Source organism: Macadamia integrifolia, unplaced genomic scaffold (assembly GCF_013358625.1).
Source record: "Macadamia integrifolia cultivar HAES 741 unplaced genomic scaffold, SCU_Mint_v3 scaffold823, whole genome shotgun sequence".
In the NCBI taxonomy this organism is placed as follows: Eukaryota; Viridiplantae; Streptophyta; class Magnoliopsida; order Proteales; family Proteaceae; genus Macadamia; species Macadamia integrifolia.
The window spans coordinates 306,920-327,655 of record NW_024870550.1 but is presented as its reverse complement, the minus strand read 5'-3'; the positions used below and the strand labels follow the sequence as shown (position 1 = coordinate 327,655).

The 20,736-nt window shown below is 38.3% G+C and overlaps 1 protein-coding gene across 3 annotated transcripts; it reads right to left on the bottom strand.

The window, feature by feature from the left end:
• Positions 1 to 165: 165 nt before the first annotated feature.
• LOC122070106 (formin-like protein 5) lies at positions 166 to 19,847 on the bottom strand. Of its 3 annotated transcripts, none has more exons than XM_042634216.1 (8): positions 18,790 to 18,924; positions 14,533 to 14,719; positions 12,565 to 13,321; positions 11,918 to 12,473; positions 11,628 to 11,818; positions 9,836 to 10,071; positions 683 to 1,565; positions 166 to 545 (listed from the first exon to the last, which is right to left on the bottom strand). In XM_042634216.1, the coding sequence occupies exons 3-7, from the start codon at positions 13,283 to 13,285 to the stop codon at positions 699 to 701; spliced, it is 2,571 nt and encodes an 856-aa protein (XP_042490150.1). In that variant the 5' UTR covers positions 13,286 to 13,321; positions 14,533 to 14,719; positions 18,790 to 18,924; the 3' UTR covers positions 166 to 545; positions 683 to 698. The 3 variants fall into 3 exon arrangements, with proteins under 3 accessions (XP_042490150.1, XP_042490151.1, XP_042490149.1); XM_042634217.1 differs by having other exon boundaries at positions 14,533 to 14,713; XM_042634215.1 differs by lacking the exon at positions 14,533 to 14,719 and having other exon boundaries at positions 18,790 to 19,847.
• Positions 19,848 to 20,736: the final 889 nt, after the last annotated feature.

Here is a 20,736-nt window from a genome sequence, read left to right as displayed (position 1 = left end):
GAATATCAGTCATCAATCAGGGCCCTTTGATATTGATGCAGACCCCCCAGATCAGATTATCCAATCCCAAGACTCAAGACTATAACGGCGACGACAGACAGAAAGAAAACTGAGAACAAACAATTTTTCCCAACTAAATAAGCAATTGAAGGTGGAATGAATTCCTCAATTCAAAAGAACCTCAGTATATTATCACCAAAAAAAAACCCTCAGTTTATAACCTTTATTTTTCTCCTTTACAAACAAATAAGAATTTAAAAATTTTAACAGTAAAAGGAAAAATGCAAATTTTAATTGACAAGTCAGAAACCCCCCACAAAGGCCAATATTAAGCAAAACACAGAACTAAGGCCTTTTGTCTTGAGTGGATCATAGTTGCCATTGCTAATTACACTGAGATCTTTGAAAGAGCTAATTGTCATCAGCTATAAAAGAAACTAAGGATGAAACCCAGAGCTTCGCAAGTTCCAGTAAGCCACAACTTAGAAATGGGCACATGGTCTGTGCAAGATCTGACAGAACCTTCACTGGGTTTACAGACGCTCCTGAAAAGAAAAAAGACCAGAAAGAAAAACGAGTGAAGCTTGGTTCAAACACAAATTAAACACTTCAAACTTTCACTAATTGATTTACTGTTCATGGAGAAGCCAAAATATGGATCCAAGAAAAAGAACACGCATACCTCCTACCAAAGAAAGCTAAGGAGATGAGCTCTCATCGTCTGAACTAAGATCATCCACCCGTAGGTCCTTGATTGCCGGAAAAAGCCTCTGACGTATGTCTGGAGATGATGGCTGTCGGGAATCTGGAGAAGATTGGACAGACAGGGTTTCCTTGTTTCTTGGTATTTTTGCACGCTTCTTTTGTGCTTCTCCCTCCTCTCTGCATACTTTTTCCAAAATTATCAAGAAATCCCGAACAATCACAAACAAACGCAAGCCCTCGTCCCGCCCCGCATTCCCATGAAAGTAATCAGCTGTGCTTTTTACTAGAGCCATGTTCCTTTTCTCTTCCTCCAGCAGCAATGTGATGTCGATTTCTGCATGTCCTACAAAACTCTTGAGTGTACTATGGAACCCATTGTCCTCCGCTACACTCGTCATTTCATTGCCCAGAAAATTTTTCGTCCTCAACAATGACTGGCCAAGCTTGGCCAGTGTTCCTGCCAAGGCTTGAGCATCCAATCCTGCTGCCTTCCTGACATTTTGAAGCTCACTGCCCAAAGCTGAAACAGCCTGGAGACCAAGGCTGCGATAGACTTCTTCTGTTTCACTGGTACAATCCTCAAGAAGTTCATCTGATTTCACACTGGACATGCTCTGGCTTTCTCTGGCCGCATGGGCAGCCCGTACACCTTCAGAACGGATTATCTCCTGCACAACAAAGTGCAAGAGCGTGGTCTTGCCATCAATTCCTTTAACATCAGACAGTTTCAAGAGTGTGTCGAGCTTGAATGCCTGTGCACCACCACGGAAGGTACCATCATTCATCCGGTTGCCAGTTTTTAGAACAGCTTCTAGGAGTTTCAGGAACAGTCGACTGCTTTTCAGTTCCTTGCAGGCTACCTGCCATAAACAACCAGAACATTAGAGGAACAAACACTAAAAAGCAAAGAATTCCATCGACATGAGATGGAAATAATTAGATTCTGTATTGGTACAACATATCCTTCATTAGCAAAGAAAAACATTCCTGTTTCATATGCATATGGATGGATCACCTCCCTCTCCCTTCCCTTCCCTTCCCTTCCCTTCCTTTCCCTTCCTCACGATACAGATGATTTCTACATAATCCTGCTCTGTGACTCCACTATTAAGGTCATACCATTACTAAGGGTTCATACCTATATATATATATATATATACATATATATATATATAGGGATTTCCCTATTGACATATTTTAAGGTGTCAAATAATTTGAAACCTCATTTTTTGTCCCTCTAACACACTTTTGTTTCCCCATTCAGAGGGTAAAATATTGTCATTCACATGTACATTCGAAAAGCGTTGAAGACAATGACAAGATGGTAAGTCACTTTCAAATTATTTTGAAAACCCCTTTTTTAAACATAACTAAATGAACTTCTAGAAATTAGATAGGGGTAATCAAAAGAAGGTTACATGTTCTAAATGCACCTATAGAGGTGTTATTCAGTGCACCTACAGAGGTGTCATTCAGATTTCAGACAGTCTTGTACAATATGGGACGATGTTTTCTGTCCAAGAGCGTACCCTATGCACCCAGACAGCTGCCTACCTCTCTCCTCCCCCTTCATAATAACCTCCCTGCCCCCTTTAATTATACCAAAGGGGGGCTGTAAGTGGGTTTCTGCTGACGGCGTAGCATACGCTTCCGGATAGGAAACACACACACACACACACATATATATATATATAGGAAAAAAGAACTGTCAGGAAGCGTGGCCAATGCCAGCGCTCCCATGTGTCTTTCTCTCATGTAAAACAACATCCCTATCCTTTGTTGGGGGGAAGAGAGAGATAGACATTGCGCCAGCGCTCCCAAAAAAAGAACCAATTTTCATATCTATCTATCTATGTACTCTATGTATACTCTCTAAAAGAACGTACTGGTTTTTTTTTGCAAACTTAACCATCTGACCCAAATGCCCCCATTTACTACTTAAATTGCGACTAATGCCCCCATTTAACATCTCTCCATATTTAAATCTCATAATTATATCTCTCTCTACTTTCCTAATTAATTTCTTTATTAATTAGTAACTCCCACACCCCCTTCTCTCTCTCTCTCTCTCTCTCTCTCTCTCTCTCTCTCTCTCTCTCTCTCTCTCACACACACACACACACACACACACACACGCACACACAGAGAAGAATAATATAACCCAAATTGCTTTCTTAATATCATTTACTTTCCTAATTATTTTCTTTATTAATTAATTAGTAACTCCTACACCCCATTCTCTCTCTCTCTCTCTCTCTCTCGCTCTCACACACACACACACACACACACACAGATGTGTATGTGTGAGAGAGAGAGAAGGGGGTGGGAGTTACTAATTAGGAAAGTAAATGAAATTAAGAAAGCAATTTGGGGGATACTATTCTTCTTGTTTGTGTGTGTGTGTGTGTGTGTGTGTGTGAGAGAGAGAGAGAGAGAGAGAGAGAGAGAAGGGGGTGTAGGAGTTACTAATTAATTAAGAAAGTAAATGAAATTAAGAAAGCAATTTGGGGGATATTATTCTTCTATGTGTGCATGTGTGTATGTGTGTGAGAGAGAGAGAGAGAGAGAAAGAAGGGGGTGTGGGAGTTACTAATTAATAAAGAAATTAATTAGGAAAGTAAATGAAATTAAGAAAGCAATTTGGGGGATACCATTCTTCTTGTTTTTGTGTGTGTATGAGAGAGAGAGAGAGAGAGAAGGGGGTGTAGTAGCTACTAATTAATTAATAATGAAATTAATTAGAAAAGTAAATGATATTAAGAAAGCAATTTGGGGGATATTATTCTTCTCTGTGTGCGTGTGAGAGAGAGAGAGAGAGAGAGAGAGAAGGGGGTGTGGAAGTTACTAATTAATAAAGAAATTAATTAGGAAAGTAAAGAGAGGGAGATAATTATGAGATTTAAATATGGAGAGATGTTAATGGGGGCATTAGTCGTAATTTAAGTAGTAAATGGGGGCATTTGGGTCAGATGGTAAAGTTTGCCAAAAAACACCAGTACATTCTTTTATAGAGTACAAAGATTAGTAACTCCTACACCCCCTTTTCTCTCTCTCTCTCTCTCTCTCACACACACACACACACACACACACAAACAAGAAGAGTATCCCCCAAATTGCTTCCTTAATTTCATTTATTTTCCTAATTAATTCCTTCTTTAAACCTTTTTTTATAAAACTAACATTAATATTTTTATTTTCAATATATAAAATATCCTTTTATGATCCCGTCTCTCCTTCCCACTTACCTTTTTCTACTAAAACTCTTCCTCTCCTTTATGACTCACGCTCCTAACAGTAACAGATTCTTTCTTAAAATGATTCCCTCAATCTCTTATGATTTGGTTGGAAATACACAACAACCAAATCACATATTATATAGTCTTTTGGCTTTCCTGTTACGTGTTGGAGGAGATCAATACTTTCCACATTCCTGCTCTTTACTAAACTCGAAATCATTCAAAACCACAAACTCAAGGCCAGGTTTCTCTCTCTGATCATTCAAGTAAAGTCTCTTTGCAATGGAGAGAAGTTCTAGTCTCTCAATTGCTGCTCTGAGCTTGATCCACCTCCAAGGCCGGAACAAAGCCACCTGCGTCCCTTTTGCCAATGCCCACGTACACTATGGACGAGGAAGACAAGGACCTCCGCTGGACTCGACATATGCTGCTTCACACATCCTCAAAGCCCTAGCAGTCGATCATACAGCCATAAGTGCCCATCAAAATCTATGAGTCCCTGGTAACATCTTCCTCTTTCTCTACTCATGGTAAGTTTCGGCAAGATCCCTTTTTTTTTTTTTCCTTCCCTTATTTTTAATTTCTGAAATTTTGTGTTGTCAATTGAATTAACAATCAAACAGAAGGTACCATCGCTGCAAACCAACCAACAATATATAGTACCCATGGCCTACTTCACCGCAACCAACATCAGCTGTTCTTCTCACACTTTGACTACATTGTTATTGTTCATCCCAACTATTGATTGTATCTTTGCCTTCTCTTATATATTCTTCACGTCCTCTGCCTTCGTAGTTGATTACGGGTTGTCTCTCAGTTGTCAAGTGAAGCAGACACTCTCCTCAAATGGAAAGCCACCCTCCCTAACTACTCTCTTGCTGCTCTCATTTTTTGGAACCTTACATCACCATCACCCAACACCATTACTACTACTACAACTTCATCATCAGCAATCCCTTGCAAGTGGTTGGCATAACTTGCAACAAAGCCGTGGTTTCTTTTTCCCGTATAATTAAACGAAATGACTGTTTATGATTGGTACACAAGCTAACAGAAACATTTGCTGCAACTTTGCTAATTAGGTGTTATACAATCACTTACCACCTTTCTAAATCAAATTCCAATCGCTGTTCTCCAAAACTCATTATAGATTTTTTATATACGGGTATATATCTATTCGTTCTTTAAATTTCGATTAGATATTTTGGGGGCTAACTTCTTGTCAACAGATCATTGGATCAGTTTACATAATTCAGTTGTAGCTAGGGTTACAGCTTTGATAGGAATTTTCTCCTTTTGGTTGCAAAATAGGAACTCTTAGGAAATCAAGCATCTTTGCATGGATTTTTTTTCAACCTAAACAGAAAATAATGCCCTAACAACGTTAGACAAGTTGAATAAGGTATGGCCTTCAATCAAATATTGTTATTTTCTTTATCTTCATATTTGAAATTGACATTTTTTTTTTCTGGTTATTTTATTTTCTCCCTATAAGGCCATATGATCTATATTTAGGACAGGTGGGCATTTGAATCGTAGTTTCCGAATGTTACATGATGGCAATGGTTACCAGTAAATTCTACACCTGGGTTCTCTCTTAATGACTTGGATCTGTCTTTTTTATTCCATTGTATATGAGTTCTTCATTTTGAACTTTAATTTGTGCTAATGCTATGGATTAATTTGGGTAGAAGTTCCTATAATACATAGCAAATTATATTGTTGTGGATAAAAATGCAATTTGTTGGAATCATATTATGTTCGCCATATTTCTAGCCATCAACATACTTTCAACAAGTTGAATAAGGTATGGCCTTTGATCAAATATTGTAATTTTCTTTATCTTCATATTTTAAATTGACATTTTTTTTTCTGGTTATTTCATTTTTCTCCCTATAAGGCCATTTGATCTATATTTAGGACAGGCTGGTATTTGATCAATTATGGCTTTCACTCGGAGCAACTTCACATAGGGAAGATGCTATATGCATTATTTGCCTTGCACTGTACCTCTGATGATACTGAATGATCTATGTCTTAAGTATATTTAGTTATTGAGATGTGACTAAATTATAGAATATGGTGTGGGCATAAATGAATCCGAATTTTGTCCAAAGTCTTGAAAAGACATTTGCAATGCCAACCAATAGGTGCTTCCCAAGGGTTTTGGAGTTGGAAGTTACATATTTATTGTTAAGGTTTTCCGTTAGTGCATATCATTTTTATCACCAACCAAGTTGTAGTGCTACCTTACACAAACCCATACTTGTATGTTCAGCTACCACTAATACTAATAAAACTATCTCTGCCTGGGCTACTTGCATTATGAACAATGGAAGATGTGTTCCATTATTTGCTGATTACATGATGACAGGAAAAACTTTTGAAGCCAGCGCTAGAGGATTTCTATATGGATTGAAACGAGCATGCAATGATGGGTGGAATATAGGGGAGGAATGGAGCGATTCGGAGGAATTGCATCACACACATCTTGACAGCACTACGACAACATGGCCTTGGAGCGCAGTTCCTCTTTTTCTCGATGTTTTTAATTTTGTATCTATACCAGTCTACATGCTCAGGCCTACAAACGAAATAGTTCTACTCATGCGACTTGTTGCTACTAATATCATTACCAAACTCTCACACATAGATATCACTAATCTGAACATTGATGTACTTAGCCACATATGTAATTATTGAATTTTCTTTTCTTCTGATAATAAAAAAATAAAAGTTGTAGTGCAAATGGTCTTCCAACTAATTGAATCCTTTAAGTATATACCCATTAGAGAATTATTCACTTATCATGCTTTGTAATAACTACCATCATATATTTCCTTCGTCACATGAGAAGTAAATCCTTTAGTTTCAATTAATTTAAGTTTTCAGATTAGAGTAGGCTTCCTTCCATGTTGGATTTTCTTTTGTTATTTATACCAATGTAACCGATGGAGATTTCAGAGTTGAATGATGTATTGATTTCTTGGTTGAATCCTTGGAGGTTTTGATTGGTCGTGTGACCTTCTTCCACCCCACCTCGTGAGCAATATCTCTCTCTCTCCCCCCAATTCTCTACTCTTTCTCCTGTATTTCCTTCCCTGTTTCTTCTTCTAAATCTTTGTTACAGTTGCTTTTCCCTGCTACCGGTACTGTTCATCTTAGAAGAAGCTCACTGGAATCCCTCGGTTCCTTTTAAGTTGTAAACTAATACTTGAGGGTTTGCTTCTACTTCCAAGGACGACCTGACCCTTGAAGCCTTGTCCGAAATCCATTCCAGTTGGGAAGTACGGTGCTGTAACCGAAGCATACCTTGTTCTTACCGCAAGGCCAAGGTGCAGGTCCTTCGACTGGTGCTCTCCCTCGCTGTTTGAGGCCGATCTCAACTAGGTTAGATAGGGACTGGTGAGGCAACGTTTCGCTAAGAATTTCAAGTTCAACCAATGAGATTTGGAGAAGTTCTCTCCTTTGATGTTTGAAGACAACCTCATAAAGAAGGTTTCATTTTCTTTTATCTTAATTTCCTTCAATACCCTTCTCTTCTTCTCTTAGTCTCAATTGCCCTATTTTGTTTCTCAGTTCCAAGTCTACCCTTCCCCATCTTGTATGTTGCCTTTCCCTTTGATATTTCCTCTCATACTCAAACTACCATCTATTTACCAGATCGCCATTCCACTTGGTAAACTCCAATATATTTACAAATATGCCATTTTCTTTACAATTGAACCATCTAATCACTGAATGGGCCCATAAGCGATCCGATTCTAGTTTTGGAACCCGGATCTACATCATTTTAATGTTTCTAGAAGAGAGATCTTAGAATAGTAGTAGTTTCTATTTTTGAAGTTTCCAATCTTGTAATAGTCGCTACGTCATTTAATAAAAAGAAGGGGCTGGACAAAGGCCACAATTTTTACAACATTTAAAGCTTTTCTTTGAAACCTGAGAGATGCTGGGCTCACTGGTGGGAAGCTGGTCAAGGCGTGCGTGGGAGACTCAAGTCATATATTTCTGTTTCTTCTACCATAACCCCTTTTCTGTTCCTGAGATTTTAAGTTAGCATATCAGTTTTGTTTAGACTCATTCACTGCTGTTACTGTGGTTTCTTGAAGCATTGTATCATCACTGACTAGGTAGGCTTTAACCAAGGTTTTAAAACTCGATTTCGCCAGCCATCTCGCTATCCCAAAAAAACAAGATCTTGCCAAAACCTTGTATTTTTCGGGCGGTCGACTCGCTGGTAGATCTCGGTGGGCATATGGCCTTTGTAGGCCCTGAAACTGTGTATTTACCCTATTTCAGCCATTCTAAACACAACGGAAATATCAGATTTGCAAAAAACAAACACCAAATGGTACTTTGACAATGTACCCTATGTAAGTATGCGGCGAGTCTTCGAACACTTCATCTAGTATGATATATTCATCAATTGACCTTCCACAATCACCTTTTTGACACAACTTAATCATTAGAATATATAAAAGCCATAATTTCTAATTCCTATTGCTGATTGATGAATCACATACATTCCCCATCCCCATCCCCATCCCCATCACCAAGACACCAACATCACCACCACCACCATCACCACCACCACCACCACCACCATCATCACTAGACCGTGACCAAACAGTTTCATGCTCCACATCAACCACAATAGCTTGGTCTCGAAAGGCCTGGGTACCTATGAAAGCACACGACCCTCTTGATACATATACTCATCCACGTCTGTACCCATCTGACTAGCTACCACGGGATCAGGCCTACCCCCAGGCTGATCCATAAGTGGCTCACCTCGATCCTTCACCCATTGGTATAAGAGATCATCCTTCTCCTCATCTGAATCTTCTTGGAAAATGTCCCACAGTTTTTTTGTTGATTTTCTCTCAAAAATGGGAGCTAGAGGAAAAAAGAGGCAAAACCAGCAAGAAATCTCGCCAAGTCGAGTCGAAACATGGCTTTAATAGTATAGTTTGGCCCAAAAATGGACCGAGATGAACCGAAATGGTTCGAGATGAGTTATTGGACCAAGATCTCTAAATCTCGCTCGAGATATTGCAGTTTTTCTACCTCGCCTGTGTGAACAACTCGCCTTTTCAGAAAAACGAAGATCTCGCTGAGATCTTGCCGATTTCTTGAACCATGGCTTTAACAGATCCTAGTTTCAGATTGCTCTGCTGTGTAAGCAGCCCTACGATGCTCCTGTTTTCCTCTATAACTACTCTGTTTAGGCCTCACAGACCTGCAGCATCTGCCCATCATATTGGACTGACTTTGGCATTCTGTCCCTGTTCTAAGAATGTATTTCAACCAGGTTTGGGTTCTGATCTGATTTACAGATCTGGAATTTTGGAGAGCTAATAAATCTTAGTATTCTAAGTTTCTATTTTGAAGCAGTACCTTTAGAACCTCATCCAACCATTGGATTCCCCCCGTATTAATATTATTGTTTCATACACTCGACCAGGGTTTGACCTAAATCTGATAACCAATTTTGGGTTCTACTCTCTCTCTCAAATCTGGTATAATCGGTGTCCTGCGATCTGGTTATGTCTTGGTTTCTTGGTCATTGATAGTTTGGTGATTAGGAACCATAAGTATGGTTAAAAATCATCCTATTCGTGCCAATTGTGGATCACCTGATATTTAGGATGGAGACAATGCAATGGTTATTCTTACTCCACCAAATACATGTGGCATATGGCCATCTACACTAGCCCACTGTGCCATATAACCATTCTAGAACAGAGGCGAAACCAATGCCTTACTACCAATGCCTTACTAAAATACTACGAAATGTTGGCAAGTCATCCATGGAATGACAGTAGTTAAAGCTACCTAGTGAGACATGAAGAAATCTGATAACAGAAACAAGTGGGATGTCCAAGTCTTACCTCTAGAGTTGCAAGAGAATCTTTAACAGTGGAGACTTCCTCTTGCAGTGAAGTCATGAAAAGCAAAGCATCCATGCGTTTAAAAGCAAAAGGGATATCAATCAACATTTTTAGGAACCGCTCTGCAGGCCCAAGTTGGGAAAGATCACCACTGAATAGCCTAAGCTTCAGTTCCTCATCTACTGTTGGTGCCATCTTCAATAAAGTTTGGAGGAACTCTGCTGGAAGCTCATTTCCTGATTTCATTCCAAGTATAATAGTAAGGACATGTTAAAATGCACTAAAAACCATTGCAGACAAGTATTTTGTTACCAAAAAGGATAAGGATTCATATAAACATGGGTTTTACCACCACCAAATGTTTCCTTAATTAAGACCCTAAAATATCCTTGGAAGCATTTCAGAATCCACATCTTCAGTCATTCTTTTTTGTAAAGTGCTGCTAATATTTTAGGTTATCCTTTTTATTTTAGTGCAAGGATTCAATCCTCCCAGTTATCAAATCATAATAGTTTATTGGAATTTAAAAAAAAAAAAAAAATTAACAGAAGTTCCGACTTGTAAAATGAATAGAATTCCCCAAACTTCACTACTCAAACTTTTAGATAATTCCACTTACGTTCAACAATTCTATTTAAAAATTTTCACTTTTCAGGAAATGAGTTACCAACAAAATTATTCATTTGCACAGTTGATATTATTTATTGGCGGGTTTCCGGGGGGGGGGGGGGGGGGGGGGGGGGGCGCTCATCCACCACAGAATGCATAGAGTCATTGACCAGCAGCTAGTTGCTTTGTGGCAGGTCAGATGGAGCTGAAATTTTTTGAACTTTTTCATGTGTCAAGCTTCAAACCAAACAGAGTTGGCTAAGTGGAAAAATAGCATTGAAAATTTGAGGACTAGCAAGAGGGTACATGCCAATGCTTGGCCTGCCGAGACCTAAGACGGGTGCATGCCAAGACATGGGAGCACAAATGGATGATTTTTAAATTTGACATGTGGCCAATCTAATCTATTACCTAAATATCCAATGGTGAGCATTGCCACATCCATAGATTCCTTTATTTGGACAGCTGTACACCAAATCTTTTACCTTATTTGACAAGACCGAAATAAATCTAAAGCAAAAAACTTATACAAGAAACAAATTTTATACTGATGCTATAAATTCAATTACTGCAAGATACAATCCTCCCTATTTATAAATACAATTGCTGTAAAATTTCAATTATATTGGTATAGACTATAGATAATACAATACATAAGAAAAAAATCTTAAATTTGAATTATTTTAGGATCCACTCCAAAGCATTTTGACAAAACATGCCAAACAAGTAAATAAATGGGACATCTGATTTTTAATTAACTCGATATTCTAAAATTATATTAAAAAAAAAATTGATTTAATATTTCTTCTAGTTATAAATTTCCTCCCATAACCCTGTTGGAAGTATCCCTTGAAAAGGACTAGGTTGTACACCTCCTGATAATGTTTTGTTGTTTTGGCAGGTTCATTATAAAAATTCACCAAAAAAAAAAACTCACTATAGAGTAACTATTGTGGTATTTATTTTTTTTTCATGTTGTAACATTGGGGTAAGAGATACATCTCGTCAACCTAATGAGACTGATGGATATAGAAATTTAAAAATTAGATTTTTTGGATATGGTCCTTTTCTGTATGTTTTTTAGGTGTTCTCTCTCATCTAACTTATTCTGGTCTTGTCATGTTGAGCAGATATAGTAAACAATAATAATTGTCTTAGTAATGCAACAACTCCATTGCAGTACCTTCCAGAAGTGCATCACGGACTTCTTCTGTGGTCACATTCAATGCCCGCAGCAGAATTGCCAAATTTTGTGCCTTCTTAGAATCAATAATCTGAATGTATTGGGGAGAAGGATCAGCAGATGATGATGCTTTCTTTTTATCATTAGCAGCATTGTACCCAAATAGAGTTTCTATCATCTCTTCATTAAACCTGTTAAATGTAGAATATTCTATCAGTCTCTTTGACAGCCTACGATATCTAATCGTTTGTCAGCGTATGGAAAAAATTGAGTAGAATTCGACAACTTACTGGAAGGACCCTGATTTAATCTGATCCCAGACCATTGAATGATCAGGGTTTGCAAGAACCTTATCCCAAAAGAAAGGTTTTAGCTTGGTTTTTGGGGCGTCTCCATCAGAAGCTGTATTTTCTGGATGATTTGGTTTAGGGGCTAAAGGTTTAGCCAACTTGGGGCCAATGGGTGCTTGTGGTGGTAGACGGGGTGGAGGGAAAACACCCTTTGGAGGGGGTGGAGGGGGAGGTCCAGGCTTCACAGCAGGTGGCATAGGTGGTGGAGCAGGAGGGGGTGGAGCAGGAGGGGGAGGACCAGCCCTGCCAGGGGGAAGCTTCAAAGGTGGAGATTGAACCGCCACTTGAATGTTGCTCGTAGGACCAGATTTGGACACACTTGCAACAGTTCCTGATGAAGGAACTTCTGCTACTGAGGAATTATGAATATCAGCCTCATTGGATAAATTGCTGTGCAAAGATGAAACCTTTCCATTGTGGGTATTCGTACTAAAAGACTGATTTCCAATCTTCCCTTTATTCATTGAATTTCCTGAAGCGGACTTCTGTGAAGAACCTGAAAGTTCAATGTATTTAGGGGAAAATATTTTCAGCGTTAACACTTGCATAACTGAAAATATACAAGACCAAAAACATAACACACATACCAGCAGATAAATCACATAAACTTAAGGAGGAAAGCAGGGGCCTGTCATCCTTTTGTCCATCTCCAGGGGCACCATTATTTCTATGAAATTTACGATAGCAAAGAAAGAGCATCGCAGCAAAAGCCAACGTCCCCACAGCGGTTACAGAAACAGCAATAACAACAGCCTGGCTGCTACTTTGCTTTTGTGACGGTGGTTGTGGTGCCAAAACTGGACTCGCAGAAGAACTAGAATCTACTGAACTTGGTGGAAAAAATGACTCTGTTGGATGTTTGACTGGGGGCTGGGGATCAGGAGCCTGATAGCTGGCAGGGGCTGGACCAGAAGATGGTGCTGGACTGTAGGCAGGTGATTCAACTGCAGGGCCTGGGGCAGCAGCAGGTGTTACTGCTATGTGTTGAAGTAACCCATTACCCCTACTAAGAGATTCCCCGTTACCCCTATGGTGTCTAGAAGGTTTAGGCCAACCAAAAAGAGACTCAAAATGTTTGTTGTACCAATGCCTAGAGCCCCTTGCATCTCCAGAAATGCGAAAAAGATGATTTTTAGTTCTTAAACAACCCAAAAGAGTTTGCTTTATTTGGGGAGACAGCGCATTAATTGCTTTCTGTAGTCTTCCTTTTGCTGCTGACCATGCTTCTGAATTGACCTCAGAGGAGCCTCTGGACTTTTGCTCTAGGCGAAGTAAGCTGAAAATTTCATCAGCTTCTTTCCAGTGCATCAAATCTGAGCTGCATTTGATCCATAACTGCTCTGCCTGCAATCAAACTCATCAAAATTCTACCTATCACTCAATTAGCTAAAAAATAAATAAAGTAGTCTTTAGCAATGGTGAAAATAGCAAGTTTTCCAAATCTGATATACATGCATTAATAGAAGACTATTTTTGCAAATTATTATAGACTTTTTATTGGAAAAAGAAAGCAATCTGTGGTTAGATGCATGAATTAGCGAAGCATTTTATTCAAACAAATGTAGAACCAGAATTACCAGTTCTTCCTCTAGTTGAAAGATGTTATTTTATTCATGCACATGTAGGAAGCAACCTCGAAATGCGATTTCTTATGAAGTTATCTAGAGAGTTTAACATGATCACCTAATATACTTTTTCTACAAATTTGAGACATATAAATGACTAAGTCGAGAGAAAACATGCATCTTGTGTTCTTCAGTTCCATGCTCATCCAATGGTTGTTGATTCTCTAATTGAAGAAGGGGTGATAACAATGGGTTTAAAAATCAGTACTAGAGTGTTCGGGTCACCTAATCAAAATTTGTACGGGATCAGACAAATACAGTGGATCAGCCCATCCTATGTGCATATCAGGCTTTTTCTCCTTGAATTGGCTAATCATTGTTCGGATATCCAATCCAGATATGTATCATCTGGGACTGATCCAAACTACAATATTACCAAATCTTATATTCAGGTCAGGACTACTGCTGTGTCTCTTACTTGGTCTTCACATGGCTCTGGGGATGCGAGCCTTGATCCTACCATTGGAAGTTCGTATCTGTATTCGATGACTGAGAAAGAGCAATAGTTTCTGTTTTCACCCCACTTTTATGACCAAGGAATGAAATCTTTCTCCGAGTGGGGGAGCGTGATCCTGCTATGTATGAAGATATTTAGTATATCATAAGAGATCATGGTGCTTTATTTATAGTTCTTGCATTGACCGGTCTGGAATTGGGTGTAACTATATCACAAGCTCATGCTTCTCTTGCTTTCCAGTCTATCTATCTTGGAGAGGAATGAAGAATTATAGGGCAAATGCAACTATTTCTTTCTAGTAATAAGGCATTTGGTTTCTTCAGTCTTGTTCACCACGTCGGGGCTATGGGAGTTGAACCCACTTCTTCCATGACCCCTCAACAACAACTGAACAAACACGAGCCAAATTTACATATATAAAAGGCTTTATTGAGTTGAGCCAATTAGTCACTTAAAGATCTGTTGTGGCGTACCTTGAAGACAGAAAACGAGAGTGGAGGTCCTTTTACTCATTGACTGGCCCATGTTGCACTTACTTCATCCTTCTGCTCACTCTTGATGAAGTATTTTTACCACCCACTTCTTCCATTTCGGGTCTGATTGAACTGAACTACGCATCCATCCCAGATTCCATCGCCGCGGCCATCTGGTTCACTGGTACTACCAAAAAGTCTCATGCTTGCGTTATTGTTATTGATGTAAGTATTATATCGGACCACTGAATTTATTTAAGTGAAAATTATCGTCCTTTATTCAACATCGTGGAAAGGTGCTCTGTGCATGAGTGGCGAAGGCTCACAAACCTAGGCGAGTAGTTGGGCTTATTAAGAAAGTCCAACTACTCCTCTTCAATCAGTTGAATAAAGGGCAATGTATTGTGTCATAGGTTTAGAAGCGGCCATAACAATCGGAATCCAAAAATTAGAGGTCTTTGAGATTCATAAGTTGTCATTAGCCAAATGCAAGGGAAGTGGAAGACCACGGATGAAAAGCTTTGGCCACTAGACAAGCTTTCAGCCTCTCAATTGTCCCATCAAGCAAAGAATTTAGTAAACACCCACCAACAACCAATAGCTTTCTTGCCTGCAGGTAAACCCGTCAATGACTCATAGCAGTCAATTCTAAGGATTGTATCAGAATTCTTACTATCACTAAAAAAAAACGGCTGTTCACGTCAAGCTCTGAAGGAGCTGTTGATTCCGTTGCTTTTTATATCATCCTTGCACAAATTTGGGGTAGTTTTACAGTTTGCACTCATTGTTGGACTATTACATCAGTGTGGGAAAGAAGAAATGGGGCCTACCCAAAAATCACACAGCTCTTCATTTTACACAGCATGAACATTATAGACACTTAAACTGAAAGGGATGACAGAAAGATAAGAGCAAGGAAAGCTGAATGAATTGTGCCGTTAGTCCAAGTAACATAGCATTTCCTTCACAATGTAGTTAGAGACATAGCATTTCCTTCACAATGTAGTTAGAGAGGGAAGGCAACATTTAACATTTTCTATGTGAAACCTCAATCAGGTAATAGGAAATAGGAGCTTTTTTTTTTTTTTTTTTTTTTTTTTTTTACAAAGAAGGCTGGCAAACAGGATTTAGTTAGGAAAGGTCCATCCATCCGTTATTAGACGGATGACTACGACTACCTAGGATTAATCATTAGTCTATTTTTTTTTTATAGGGTTCCCAGCATGAACCAAACATTAGCATTTCCAAATTAACTTTTTGTCAAGTCAAACATATAATCGTGTTTACAATATATTATGCCCAAAAATGAAAAGATTAAAGTTCAGCAAAAACCTTCTTTTAACCTTGTGTGAGTCATAAGTGTATTAGTACATTTTTACTCTGAAATGTGTTCCAGAACCACTCACTAAAGATGCTGATTTAACAAAATCCCATCCTAGATAAAAATTAGTTCAAACATGAAATTGCCCCAGTGCAATTGAAAAATCTCCAAAATGCTACAAGAATTTAAGAATGATTCAGTGATTAATGATTTCCCACAAACTGGAGAGTAAGTGTAAAAGGATTTTCATCCAAACTACCATAGAAGCTATGTCATACATCTTCCAGCGTTATATAAACTTCTACATACAGTAGCTTTCACCATATACTAATATAGTATAATTAAGATCAAATCAATTGTGCTTCTGTTAGAGATGCCAATCAGAATCTTTGACAATATTAAAATGTTTGCAGTGGAAGACGCAAAGCGTTAACTTTTAAGTCGGATTAAGCTTAAATCATGAACATATTAAGGCTATGTTTGGTATGCATTCTCAGAATATGTTCTGGGTATAGAGTGCATCCTAAAGGGATGAAAATGCTGTTTGGTTCACATTCCCAATCTGAATTCCAAGAATGGGGTGAACAGGGTTTGTTCTGGAATGAGCCAAAAATCCCATTCCACGTTCACGTTCACATTCTTGCTCGATCCATCACTTCGACTTAAGGAAACCAGCGAAATTGAATTTCTGAAGAAAATTTCAATTCAGAGTCCTACATAGCAGATCTCAGGGCATTCATTCACTTCAATAATCTTCGATCTGAGCTGCAGTCTCACCTATCATCTCTCAAACACCAGCTCATAGGAGTATAGGACTCATCAGTTGCAACTCTGGAGATTTCAAGAATATGTGCACTAGCTTGTCGATGTTGATGCTGCAGTCATGCAGATTAGAGCTCGTTTGACGCAACTCCATGAGAATGACCCAATACAAATACAATTGATTCCCCTCAAAGTTCTCTAACTACTTTATAAACGCATCTCTTCATGTTCTTTGTTACTGTAAGCTCATGCGTGAAATCTGAACGGGTTCTTTTTCACTCCAGAGTCTTCTGCTTGTTATTGATAATAGAGAATACTATTAAGCCACGAAGGAACTAACATAAATTGATTATTTAGACCGATTCGGAATAGAGATCTTGAGATTATAGCCTCATACACTTTGTCATGCTATCTTCCAATCCAGAAGTTTCAGCAGTTGAGAGCATTGTCACATGCAATGCATTTCTTCCTCTCTTCATGACCTGGCTACCAACTGATCATTTTGATAATGATTTCTGTGGTTCTGAACTTCACACTTTGTTGGATTTTTGTAGTTCTTTTTCTCTCTGTGTTTTGAACTAAATTATTGATTTTGGGTGTCATAAGCTCATAGCAGCTTCTTTTGATGATGCACATAAATTGTTTGATGAAATGCGGAAAAGGTCTTTATAAAAAATTTGATTAAGCGAAAACATTTTAAAATTAAGAATGCACTTAAGCTAAATATGTATCCCAACAATGTTCATATTCTTGGTTAAGAATGCATTCTGCATTTTGAGAATGGGAATGCACATTCTCAGAATGGAAATGCATAGTGTGGTCTGGTTCTACAATGCATTCTGCATTTTGAGAATGGGAATGCACATTCTCAGAATGGAAATGCATAATGTGTTCTGGTTCTACAAGGCATTCTGGAATGACAAATACGTTGTTTGGTATACATTCTCATTCTAAATTACTAGAATGAGATCAAGAACGGACCCCGATCAGGAATGAGAAAAAAACCATTTTACTTTCTCGTTTTTTACTTATCCACAACTTCCAACTCATGACTCCTATGATGTTGTCCTTTACGGTCGGACTACCATGAACCTACTTTTGATTTTCTTTGGCGAATTCTTCAGTGATCAGCTGCTGCTTGGCGAATGATCAGAAATCGAAGACTTGAAAGTGTTCCTGCAAGAGATCAACGGACCCCCTGGGCTGGCTGAAGCCCTGAAAGTATTTGCTCCTAAAAGATCTTTTAGCAGTGAAACGAGGAAAGTAGACGTGTGAAAAGTATCTCTAACCAACTGAATTGAAAAATGGAGCCGAATCTTTGATTTAAGACAGTGATTTCTGGATCTTTCATGGATCTTTCATGGATGCTTTGTTTTTTCACATTTGAAGACGGTAAAGGTTTCCTAGAACTGAATTATTTTAGTTTTCTTCCTTTATATTTTCAGTTTTTTCCCCTTTCACTCACTTTTCTGCTTCTTTGTATTCTGTTTTGACTAATGAGAATGGCTGCTTCTCCCCCCCCCCCCTCTTCACTCCTCTGCGCATTATTTACAGTGTTGAAAAAGACATTGAGGATCGGAAGTTAAATTTTTGGGCCAGCGGTTGCAGTCTCTCTATTAGAATCAGATGTTTGAAGCGGGAGAGATGATTTTGGTGGATGGAGATGAATGGTTTTGACTGTTTACCTTTAAGGGTTAAGTCATTAAGATGGAGATTGGGTCTTTGCTTAAATTTAGAACTTCCTTTCGGTTGAAGTTAACGATTCGAGATGCCAGTTTGTGGTTAGACTGATCAATGGTTTTCCTTTGCCTGTAAACTAAAGACTAACGATTTGTGAAGATCAGCTTTGTCTGTGTTTTGATGTTAATTTTCAATATTTGGTACTAGTCAATGAGATGTTCAATCAAATGCTGCCTATTCTTTAAAAAAAAAAAAGTACCAAACATGTATCCAAACAGTGTTCTGAGATTGTATTCTGTGTTTTGAGAATGTAAATGCGCATTCTTAGACTGGGAATGCATACCAAACACAGTGAGCCTAAGAATTCATGATGAGGCCAACAATCACAATAGCAGCTACAATTGAATGAGAAAAATTCATCAAGCGACCATAGGGAAAGCAAAAGGCAAAGGTGAAAAGGGGCAAGAACAAAAAAAGGGAGGGGAAGGGCTTACCACTTTTTCGTCTCTCCCTGGAGAAGCTGGACCAACCCCATTGCCAAAAAAGAATTTCCTTGTTATCTTGTTCTCTTCCGAACTCCCCGGCGCCAAAGTGAAGAGAAGGATTACATGTATCATAACAAAACCGACTCGTGCCACACCCATCTGTTCCCAAATCGGTGCCCCAGACGCATATTTTTCTTTTCATCTCATCGATAAATAAATTGACGAGCAAAAAACTGAACTTGTTGTATACGTCTCTCAATGTCCAACAACAAAGTGAAATAAATAAAAATGTTCGAAAGAAGTCCCAAATGGCGGGACTCGGAAAGCAATCAATAAATGATCATGGACCACCAATTCAAACAGAAATTTCCCTTTCACCACACCAAAGCAAACCCTGAATTTTCAATATGTTTATCTTCTCAAACTCTTCTGTCGTTCCTTCGCTATTTGCAGATGAAAACTAACTAGAGAGATCCAAAGATGGGTGCTTTAACAAACCAAAATCGCCAAGTTTTTGGACCCTTGAAAAGATAAAAGGAAAAACCCCAATGAAACCCAGTTCAAACCAGCTGAAACCAGATCCGCAGAATCAAGAATTCTTCTTTCCCTTGAAAACCAAGACGACTAGCTCAAAATAACTACCCAGATCACCGTTTCCGCCTGAAAACAACCCTTAACCTTAACAGATCAACCAAGCCCACATTAAATCTACGCGTCTTAAGCGTGTTGACCAGTAAATTGTCTGAAATCTGAGAATTTTGCAGCCGTATGGAAGCCGCCGAGGAAGAAGAAAGACTTTTCTCTGGTTTTTACCTCTGGGTTTTCTTGGGTTTGTGTGCTCTTTTTGTTCATTAAAAAATTCAAGGCTTTTTACCTATTTTCTACGGGAGGGATAACGCGGAAAGGAGAGAGACGTGTGGAGAGCAATTTAGAGATCTATTTATAAATATAAATCGTTGGAAAAGTCAGAATCCAGAAACCCATTTTACTTCAAGAATAGATTTTTTGAGCTGGTATTTTAGATTTGGGTGATTTATGCCGCATTGCTTTAAGATCTATTAGGTATTTTGTGTCCACTTTACTTAGTTGGACTTAGGTAGCTGTTTAGGCATTTTTCTGACTGCTCTGCTTAATTTCTATTCCCCTGCTCTACGTTTCTTGCCCTTTTACACTTTCCTTTCACAACCAGCCAGGTCCCTCATTCCTGTAATCCTGTTTGGAACTTAGATCTGGTTGGAGTTATTTCTGGTTCTTGGTTGGACCAGTTTTGTTTAAAACGCTTATGAAAAAGAATTTATGGGTATGTACAGCATGTTTAAAACGGTTCAAAGTTTGAACAGAACAGTTAAAAATACGAATTTTAAACATATAGATCATAGTTAGAAAACCAGATTTCTAGACTCAACTATCTTCTAGAAAAACCAGAGTATTCGATTTGATCAAACCTGATCATGGCGAGCAACATTTTTTTCTTATTTTTGAACCTAAAAATCAGAGAATATAGAAAGAAAAAAAAAGAATCCCATAACCATGCATTTTGAGTTTATAGCATTGACAAGAGAAGGGAGTTGAAGGTTACTATTGTTTTATGATAATACAATTTACTATTTTACGCGACTCATTGAGTTTGTTATGACTTGAGTAAAATACTGAATCTTATTTGACTCAAACAATTTATGACTGAATCTCATCGTTTGTTACCCTAACTTAGTCTACATGATTCTTGACCAAGTTTTTCAAATTTTTAACTCCATTCAAAGTGACTCGCCCCCAGTCACATCCTGGTTTTCGAACTATGATTTAGATTTGAAAAAAATCCAAGACAAAAATAAGACAATATATGCAACAAAAATGTGGGAATAACTCATTTCTTATTATTTAAATGTTAAATATCTCATGTGTGAGTCATTAGCCTTTATAATATTAAGTTATTTTTTTCAAAATCAGGATTTATAA